The sequence below is a fragment of the Artemia sp. Qi Xiang Cuo genome, chromosome 1 (genome assembly GCF_049724085.1).
Source record: "Artemia sp. Qi Xiang Cuo chromosome 1, ASM4972408v1, whole genome shotgun sequence".
Classification (NCBI taxonomy): domain Eukaryota; kingdom Metazoa; phylum Arthropoda; class Branchiopoda; order Anostraca; family Artemiidae; genus Artemia; species Artemia sp. Qi Xiang Cuo.
The window spans coordinates 95,181,839-95,192,122 of NC_142794.1; the positions used below are offsets into that span (position 1 = coordinate 95,181,839).

Here is a 10,284-nt window from a genome sequence, read left to right on the forward strand (position 1 = left end):
TTTTAGTAAATATAAATCTATGTTGTTATAATAATTTCCGTAAAAACTGTATGTTGTTTTGCTTTTGTTAAAATGACGCATAAATGCTAGAATAAAGTTTTATATTGTTAAAAAAATTTCCCTATTATTATGAAAATTCAGTCAAAATTCCCTTATCTGATCTCTCCCCAACAAATTAAGTGATTTCATTCTTGTCTATTTATTACCAATTTTTTCTGAGCTTTTATTTGATTCCTTTTAAATTATATCGGTTGTATTATTAAAAAAATCCTCTAGCATTTTAGACGATTCTCCTATCTGGTATATCTGCAGCTTTGGATGTCTACGTCAAAGAATAACTATTTTAGTTATCAGCATGTGAATAAAAATGTCTGAAACATTTCCGCTACTAGGCGAAGCGCGCATCCTCTAGCGTTCCATCGACGGAACATGCCAAGAATATGTCAGAGCCGGTTATTAATTGATCTGTCAGAGTCTTTATCGACGAATCAGATGTTAAATATGATTGGAAAGTATAAATGCTGCGTTTGAATCGGGAAAAGGTCATTCGAAAGTAGAACTTATTTTTATTGTATTATGATTCAAATAAAGATGTATAATTTTTAGGCTGCGGATTAGAAGTAGCTATGCAGTAAAACTTGGAAACGGATAATTTGTCGTATAGCACGGCGGAGAAATCCGAACCTCTTGGCTTACTTCTCGTGGGTGATTTTTAAGACCGTATTCAGGGGGGTGCATTAGGGGTTTTAACCCCCCCCCCAAAAAAAAAAAAATTTGCCCGACTCTTAAAAACGTGACAAAATTGCATTTAAACAAATTTTTGATTCGCTTCTTAAAGTTTTTTGTGTAACCCTCCTTCCCGAAAAAATGCCCTCCTCCCCCCAAACAAAAGTGACAGCTTTCTGACAGAGTGCTCTATTATCAGCAGTGACAGACGAATAGGATGGTTACTCTCCTTGTAGCTATATATAATCTAGTACATAACAAACAGGAGATATCATTTCTATAGATTTTTATTTTGCTGAGTGATCTTAAAATCTTCAAAATTCTCGATTTTTCTCTAGAGTTGACGTAGAAATTACTTGTGGGTTTCCCCCGCAATTACAGGCCGAGCCTTTGTGGGGAAAGGTGGCAAATTTTTATGGTATGTTTAGTTCATCATGAATAAATCTTATCTTGTTTCTCATCCTATTAATCTGTAAAAAGAATAATAGCGTTCAATTCTAAGTTATATTCTGTTTTTATTGTAAGTATTAGGAATATTAGCCTATGTAAGTAATAGTTTATTTCTATTTTAAAATAGGTTGATATATTATGTCATTCTGAGCTTCTGTTACCAGAATATCGCTTGCTGGATGTCGCTTATATCACGTCGTGGACACAGGTATTTTCCTTTTTTCCTCTCTCTCTCTCTCTTTCTCTCTCTCTCTCTCTCTCGTGTCTTTATCCTCCGGGGAAGGTGAGTATGGACAGGAAAACCTCCGAATGATTGTTTAAAGCCTCTCCTGCAGATAGTCATAGCTTAGAACTCAACTGTTTTTGCTCGCTTCTTCCTAAAAAGAAATGTTCCAATCCTCTCTCCAAGGATCAGATCTTTGCATTCCTGTGCCAATACCTCTGTTGTTGTAAATAGCTTGAAAGGGGATGATCCTCATTAGGCTTGGATGGAACTCTAATTTTTGTTTTCTTAAAGACGTACATAATTCAGAATTTTTGTTTAACGGAAATAACCATAGAAGAAGCTTTAAAAGTTGGCTTTGAGGAGTTTTGAATAGTATTTCGGCCTCTGGGGGCTTAATGCAGCGTTAAGTTAGTTGTAGTAAAGAAATTCTGACTTCTTCTGTCGTACATAATGCCGTCCTTGAGCGAGTGAATTATTCCTGACCCAAAATCTTCCGTATCTTTCAAAGTTCTGACTTCATCAAATTTTTGACTAAAATACTATTTCCAGGGATTGCTTTACCATAAGGCGAGCGCCTAGAATGCCAGACACAGACCTGCTTGAGTTGCGTGCTTGGGATGGCCCCATTTGCCGATAAGAGCAGGTTGCAATATGTCTGCCCTTCCGTTAAAAACTTGACCATGGGAAGAAAGGGGACAATGGTATCAATTGGAGGAGGCATTAAGGTCCGTGCCCTTCCTAATTTTTTGCGCCCCTCAATTTTGAAATATATATTTTTTTTACAATCTCATTTGAAAATGTCTCTTTTGGTATTTTCATTGAAAACATTTAAAAAACGGAAAATCACCTCCTATGTATTGAGAATTACATTTTGCCCCCCCCCCCTTAAACTTTCGTTAACTGACGCCTTTGGTTGGGGTATCGGAAGGGTTAATAGCGCTCTTTATACCTCCACTAACATAGCTTAAAAACTCCTAAAATTTTCCGCGCATATTTTGCCTCCAATCAAACTGATTTAAAAAAATTTTATGTGATGCTTTTTCAAGAAGTTGCGAGGTTTTTTTTTCTACTAAATAGCTTGTGAAGGGGAGGGTTGTTTTTTGAGGGCCATGGTCCTACTTTGTAGCGATAATCATACGGATTAAAAATTACTACATTATATTTTTCTGTTTCCTATCTATTTTTTGATTACGATAGGACAGAGAAATATCGCACTTCTTAAGGACTTTCGTAAATTGTTGAACTTTGAATCTGCTGTCTGCTCGCTTGCCCGTTTACGCGGAGCTTTCTACACGAAACCACGAAAATGGCTCGGACAAACAAAAGCTGGGAGGAATAACTTCAAATAGTCGTCTGGGACATCGTGAGTTCGACCAGGAAGTTTTCCTTCTTTTTTTTGGGGGGGAGGGGGCAATGCTATTAGAATCCTTATAATTGCCATGATTTCAATGGAAATATTTCTTGTTTTCCCATTTGCTTACATTTCTGAATATCTAAATATTTTTCGACGGGTGTATTGTCCCTGTCGGCACCCATGTCAGACATAGATTACGAAATCCGCTTCAGCTTTCGGTCTCCGCGTTCTGACTCAAGGACAATCGATGACTTTTGGTCCCAGGTACTTTCCAAAATATAATGTCTACATTCCTCAATCCAACTTGAGATCACTTCGAGGAGACTTTTGCCGCTTTCTCGCAATAAACTAATATCAGCAGTATACCAAAAAAAGGACGAAACCATAGTTCTGCTCCCACAACACTCAATTATTAATTATGAGTTTTTAATTAATTTATTAGTTTCGAAACACAGGTTCGGTAATCTCTCTAACCAGAGACTGGATCTGACTTTGTCATAATGTTTCAGACACTGGAGAACTAATGCTATTCTATTCTTATTCTATTTTTAAAGTGTTTTGAGGAAAGTTCGGTGAAATACAGAGTCACGCCACTGACTCTTGTTCAAACCAAATAGCTAGCGATACTAGGACCAGGGTGGCCGGCCAACTTGCACACTCTGCGTGTGTAATGCACTCTTTTTACCTCATTGCACCCTTTCCCTCCACGGACCGAATTTGCACTCTTTTAGCTAATTACTAGCTCTTTGCACTCTCTTGTGAAATGTTGTTAGAAAAAGTTTTAGCGAAATAAAAAACTTCAAATTAAATTATTTGACTGCAAAAGATACAAGAGCTAGCCAGTTTGATCTCTGTTATCTCTAGCTGTGCTCTCCCTAAGTCGTCTTTCCAGTATTTTCAGCCATTTAAGAAGAAGTAGATCAAAGTCAAATTAACAAGTGGAAACGTGGAAATTCAAATTTAATTAAAAGAAATCAAAAGCTGTTTGGTGCAACCTTTCTGCGAGGATATAATAAAGAACTTGGTTTATTAACTTTATTATTATTTATGAAATTCTGTATAGTTATTGGTGGGTTCTGACTTCGGATCGATTGACATTGCAAATGCATCGAATTGAAATGTTATGTCGCTTTTATCATTGAAAATTTTGCAAGCTATTGATGTTATTTTGACACAGTAGCAAATTTAAATTTGCATTATTTAAATTACATTGGAGCAAATTGCCTTTGATTGGAACAAAATTGCATTATTTGTTGTGGGATAAACTACCCAGAAAGACTTATTTTCTGTTACGTTTTTTACGAGTCGGACAAACATTTCAGGAAGATTCAAACCCCTACTCCTCCCCCCTGGATACGACCTTGTGTTTAATGGTCACAGGATAACTTATAATTATTCGCAAATGACGTAATAGTGGTCAGATCAGTGAGAGGGACTGCGTGCATGGGGGCAGGGGGGGGGCTCCCGCCCCCCCCCACCTGGCTGAATGATGCTGCCTTATTTTTATATTTTTGTTCTGAGATTTCTATTATATAGTATTAAAAGTGTCAATTAGATGAGGTTTGCCCCCCCCCTGGAATTTAGCTTATGGGCACCCATGACTGCGTGCACGGGGTCAGCCGCGCGTGCGCAAATTTTTTGACTTGGACTCTTTTGAGAAAATGTCTCACTTTTTTGGCTTTGATTTGTGCTCTTTTTAAACGTCTTCAGGGGGCAACCCTGCCCAGAACTCGAACCCCTGTCATCGTGGACAAAGGGTGTTAAATCTAGCGCGCTAACCAAAGATAGTGTAAGGCTTTTCAAAAACTGGAAATACGGAAAAGGTGTTTTTCAAAATATATGAGGGAGAGTCACTCCTGCCGTCAGCACCCTTCATTCCACTATAGAAGTATGTGAGGTTTACCCTGTGTAAAGAGGTATAGCAGAATTTGAATGTCAATTATTTATAGCTGTCGGTATATATTTATTATTATTATCAAGAAATAATTGGTATATATATTGTGTATTTAATTCATGGTAAATTCATGTTTAAAACATGTGAGGGAAGGAGATTGTGTGTTAGTTTATTTTTATTAAATGGTGGTTTGAAGTGGACGCTGAAAAACAAAGTATATCTTGATGTATTTAATTCTTCTTTTTTTAATTAAACTCGTATTGAACTACAAAAACACAAATTTGATATACGCCTTAAGACATTATAACAACATAAATATACCTCCCAGGCATCTAGTCAGAGGAAAAAGGCACTGTACTGCTCATTATCCTCTCTGTGCCCTGACCTCTCCTATTCCTATATTTTGTGTATGATTGTAATGTTTTGTTTGTTTTTCAAAGCATTACCTCTCCCCCTCACGAAGTAGATTTTAGTATACGTGCATCATATTCTCATTCTCTCTATTTATTCTCTCATTCTCTCTCATTCTCTCTATTAGTAGCAGTATCTCATTCTCTCTATTTATTTCAGGAGGAGCCATTACGATTGTATTACCGAATCTACCAAATTAAGCCTCACTATACTATCGCTGAAACTTCTCCAAGAGATGTAGAATCTCACGAAAATGAAGGGACCAAAATGAGCAAGAAAGAATTTCCCGCTACTAGCTCAGAGGTGCCTCTGGGGCCTGTGCCAATAGAGGCTAATTTAAATGAAACACGCGGCGTCAAAAGACATTTGTCAGACACTTCTAAAGCGAAAGTGCAGACGGGCGTAAACGGTTTGTCGAAGAAGACGCGGCTGGAGGATATTAGTCAAAGTGCAAGGTTTAAGCTTATTGCAAAAGCCAAATGTGAAAAGTTGAATGAATATAATGAGGGAGAAGCTATTACTGAGCCTCAAAACACTTCTGTTTCAATTAAACGAGATAAATTAAGTCAATTACGGGACATTCCTGCGGTAAAGTTTAACTTAAAACCTGGAAACTGGAATTCACTTAAGGTAAAGTCTACAAGAAAGGAAAAAACTAGAAAAGAAGGGAAATTTGACTTTGACTCGAGGCCTCTGCGACCTGATAATGAATCTCTGTCCTCCATTGCAAATTTTGGACCTAAATCACCAACTAAGTCCCCGATTAAATTAAACGTTGGTTGTGTTATTGTGCCTGAAGAACCTGTCATTGAATACACTCGGGCAAGATATTGTGCGAATAATATATTAGACATGAAAGAAAATTTAACTAAGTGTGGAGTCGAAATTGTGAAGACTAACCCCACAAACGAAATGACCATTTCTATCCCTCAGACAGCAAGAAAAGTACCAGAACTTCATAAAATTGAACAGTCACAGGAGGATACTCAACATGAAACACCAAAAACTGATAATTCTGCTCATAATGAACTGCTCAAACAGACTAAAGATAAAACAAAGACAAATGGAAATGATATAAATAAAGATGAAAAACTGGATAAGACAAATGGAATAATGCATAAAGTTAAGGGAAGTGCTTCTACGGTTTCACCAGATAACAAAACTAATACTGACAATAGTTCACATTCAAAAAGTGATTTAAGTGACGGGGATTCTTCTTCTAGAAAACGGAAGACTTCTAGTAACGGGCCTGCAAAAACTATGCCAAATTTAATTGCAATATCTGAAATACCAACGCCATTAATTGCACGCAGCATGCAAACTATTGCTAGCAACAAAAAGCCAGCAGTTAAAATTACGGAAGCTGCTAAAACAATTGAGCCGGCAAAAGTGGCCCTGAAAGAAGAAATTGATTCTAATCAAGTGACTGCAGTAATTCTCGATTTGTCTGGTAAATCATCGACATCGACATCAAGAAGTTCTAGTGTTAGTGCCCTTGAAGATAGAAAGTCCCCGTCCCCTCCAGCTAAGCGGAGTACTCCAACATTGTCTGCTGTCTCTATTACAGAAAAATCATCGACAGCAAAGCCAAGTTCAGATATACATTCTAACAAAGAGTTAACACAGCCACGGCATTTTCAATTACCTGAACTCGGGAATGTATCCACTTTTCCAAATCATGCCATGAATATTCAACATCAAAATATGGCTCAGAACCAGCTAATTCAGTCCATGGTCCTAGCACAAAGGCAACAGATGCAACAGCTGCAAGCAGCTATGTATGCAGCTTCAGCTGCTAAACAGGTTGTTGGTACCACTTCGCCGTTAACGAATCGTGCTGAATTTGAAAGAATGCGGAATATGTTGACTTGGAATGCTCTTGCTCAGCTACAGAGTCAGAGAACTTCAACAACTCAGCAAGAATCATCTCGTCTTTCTTCAAACTCTTCGTCTGATGGGCCAAAGGCTTCAATGATGACTAAGCTACCAAATGTAACAAAAGCAAAACATCCGAATTCAAAATCTAACAATGATCCTGTTAATGTCAATATTCGCCTTTTTTTTCAGTCTCTACAAAACTGTCGGAGTGCGACATCCCAAATCCCTAGAATGGGACTGAACTCAAGTGTCCGAGAAATTCCCAACCCTTCACTTTTGCAGCAAAGGCGATTGACACAACTACTGAGCGCTGGTGTTTCTCAAGGACGTGATACAGTTGCCTCGCCCAATGCTCCTATTCCGAAACGAGTTACGGAGACAAAACTTGTTTCAAATAAAGAATTAACGGTTAGCATTGTGAACCCAGAAAATAAACCAAGGACATATTCAGAAGTTAAACACGAATCGTTATAGTATTTCTTTCGGTTCTATTTAAAAAGAAAAACAGGTCATGTGAAGTAAACAGTTTCGGGGTGATATTTTTCCAAGTATCAAGAGACGGTTATTGCTTTAACCATTTGAAAAAGCTGGAATTCAGTTGCTGAAATTCAGTTGTCAAATACCCCAACTTTCATCAAGTTTTAGCTATTGTTTGTTCAATTCCACACAAGTGGAAGATTTTTCCTTTCTAAACTAAACTTTATTTCTTTTGACAAAAAAAGTTTCGATTGAATTTTTAATTGATTCTAAGCTAATTCCATTCTAAGCTAAACTTTAGTGCTTTTGACAAAAAAAAAAAACAAAAAAAAACTTCGGTTGAGAGTTTTGATTGATCAATCATTCCCTAGCAAATCCAGGTTGACTTTCGATTGTTGCTAGTTCTTCTACTTTTTTGCTGTTTTTCTTTTTTTCTTTTTTTTTTTGCCGTTTTCCCTTGTTTCTTCTTCAAGCAGTTATGATTTTGTGTTAGTTGCGAAAGGGAACAGTCGAAATAAATATTTTGTGTATACAAATTGTAAATTTACTGTTTCGCATATACATTCAGATCCATTTATCGTTTTTTAATAAAAATTTATGCATTTTAATATTGTTCTTGTCTCCCTTCAGCTGTAGTAAATTGTGTCGTTTTGGCTCTGATTGTGAGAAGCAAACAATTATACGCAACTTTTTTTCTTGCCTTATCCTGCAATTGTGTTTTCGAGTTGTATATTATACCGTAAATTCTTTATAGGCTACTGCTTTGACACTAGATCCCTTTTTATTTCTAACTTTTGATTTTTTGGGTTTAAAATAGGGTGACCAGATTTTCTCAGACCCAATGCGGGACATGCCAAAATTTGAAGAGGGCTGGAAGGAGTAGGAAGTGTGTGTGGTTTCATAAAAACACTCAAAAATGTTTCTTAAACTTTTATCGTCTTATGTCATTATATTTTTATTTTAATTATATTTGGCTGATGAATGCACCTTTTTTAGAAATACAACATTGTTTTCGATTTCCTTCTTAAACTCATCACACGGTTTCTTTCCGTTATTAACTAAAACAAAAAGTTTTTTTTAGCTGAAAGTAAGGAGCGACGTTAAAACTTAAAACGAACAGAAATTATTCCGTATATGAAAGGGGCTGTCCCCTCCTCAACGCCTCGCTCTTTACGCTAAAGTTTTGTAGTATTTAAAAAGTAAAGTTCTGAAAAACAGTCAAACTTTAGCGTAAAGAGCGAGGTGTTGAGGAGGGGACAGTCCCTTTCATATACGGAATAATTTCTGTTCGTTTTAAGTTTTAATGTCGCTCCTTACTTTCAGCTAAAAAAGCCTGTTTTTTTATAGTTAATTTCTGAGCGTTTTTGAATTAATGCAACTTTGATTTTGGTTCACCGTACATTAATAATTAAAGCAAAATTCGCATATTAATTTTCCTTTTTTTGGCTAATTGGCTTTCTCGAAATTTTGTTCTGACGTACATTAGGAATTAACTTACGTAACGAATTTCTATATTCGTTTGTTTTTTATTACGTATATTAGGGAGTTCGCTCCCTAGACAATACCTCGCTCTTTACGCTAAAGTTCGAATTTTGTTCGAATCACAAGCCCCTGAATCACAAAGGCCGGTTAATCAGAATAGATAGCTCTTTTGAAAGTACTAAAAAACTTTAGCGTAAAGAGGGAGGTATTGACTAAAGAGTGAACCCTCTCATATCCGTAATAATTTCTGTTCGTTTTAAGTTTTAATGTAGCTCCTTATTTTCAGTTGAAAAAAAACTAGTTTTTTTTATTTAATTTCTGATCGTTTTTTAAATAATGCTCGGAAATCTGGCGCCCCCTTCATGGAAATGTTCCTTCCCCCAAGATAATATACTCCATGGAAAGATCCTCCCCCGTAACCCCTACTCCGACCCCGACCCCCCACTAGAAAAAAATTCCTCCTTAAAACACCGGCATACGTCCCAATAACCAATGTTAAAAGTAAACAAGGGGCAAAGTTTATAACTTGCAGCCCTTCCCCCGGGAACTGTGGGGGATTAAGTCATCCTCCAAGACATATTAATTAAATTTTTGACTATGTTGAACAAAATGACTATCTCAAAATTTTTATTGGGTGATTTCGGGAAAAAAATGAGCGTGGGAGGGGGCCAAGCCGCCCTCCAATTTTTTTGGTCACTTAAAAAGGGCACTAGAAGTTTTACTTTCTGTTCGAATGAGCCCTCTCGCCATATTCTACGACTACTGGATCGATACAATCACCCCTGGGAAAATAAAAAAAAAAAAATAAAAAAATAAACACGCATCCGTGATCTTTCTTCTGGCAGAAAATACAAAATTCCACATTCTTGCAGATAGGAACTTGAAACCACTATATAAGGATTTTCTGGTACGCTGAATCTGATGGTGTGATTTTCATTAGAGTTCTATGACTTTTAGGGGTCGTTTCCCCCTTTTTTTCGAAAATAAGGCAATTTTTTTCAGGCGCGCAACTTTTGATGGGTAAGACTAAACTTGATGAAACTCATATATTTGAATTCAGCATAAAAATTTAATTCTTGTCATGTATCTATTGGTACCAAAATTACTGTTTTTTAGAGTTTCGGTTACTATTGAGCCGGGTCGCTCCTTACTTACAGTTGGTTACCATGAACTGTTTTATTAAACGGCCCTTGTGTTTCAGGAGTCATTCTTAAAGATTTGAGGCAAAATTCAAACCTTAGTGTAAAGATCGAAGTTTTAAGGAGGGGGTAACCCCCTTTATATACGTAATAATTTCTGTTTTTTAAGTTTTGATGTTGCTACTTACTTTCAGTTGATTTTTTTTTATTTAATTTCTGATCGTTTTTAAATAACCAGGAAATCTGG

General features: G+C 36.7%; 1 protein-coding gene across 3 annotated transcripts in view; it reads left to right on the forward strand.

Moving 5' to 3' along the window:
- The window catches only part of LOC148956953 (uncharacterized), a 60,440-nt gene extending 52,462 nt beyond the window's left edge, over positions 1 to 7,978 (forward strand). For all 3 annotated transcript variants that reach the window (XM_089096958.1, XM_089096966.1, XM_089096975.1), the window contains 2 exons: positions 1,304 to 1,384; positions 5,221 to 7,978. In XM_089096958.1, the coding sequence (XP_088953084.1) occupies positions 1,304 to 1,384; positions 5,221 to 7,413 (2,274 nt within the window). In that variant the 3' untranslated portion in view covers positions 7,414 to 7,978. The remainder of the gene's footprint in view (positions 1 to 1,303; positions 1,385 to 5,220) is intronic.
- The last annotated feature ends 2,306 nt before the right edge of the window (positions 7,979 to 10,284 follow it).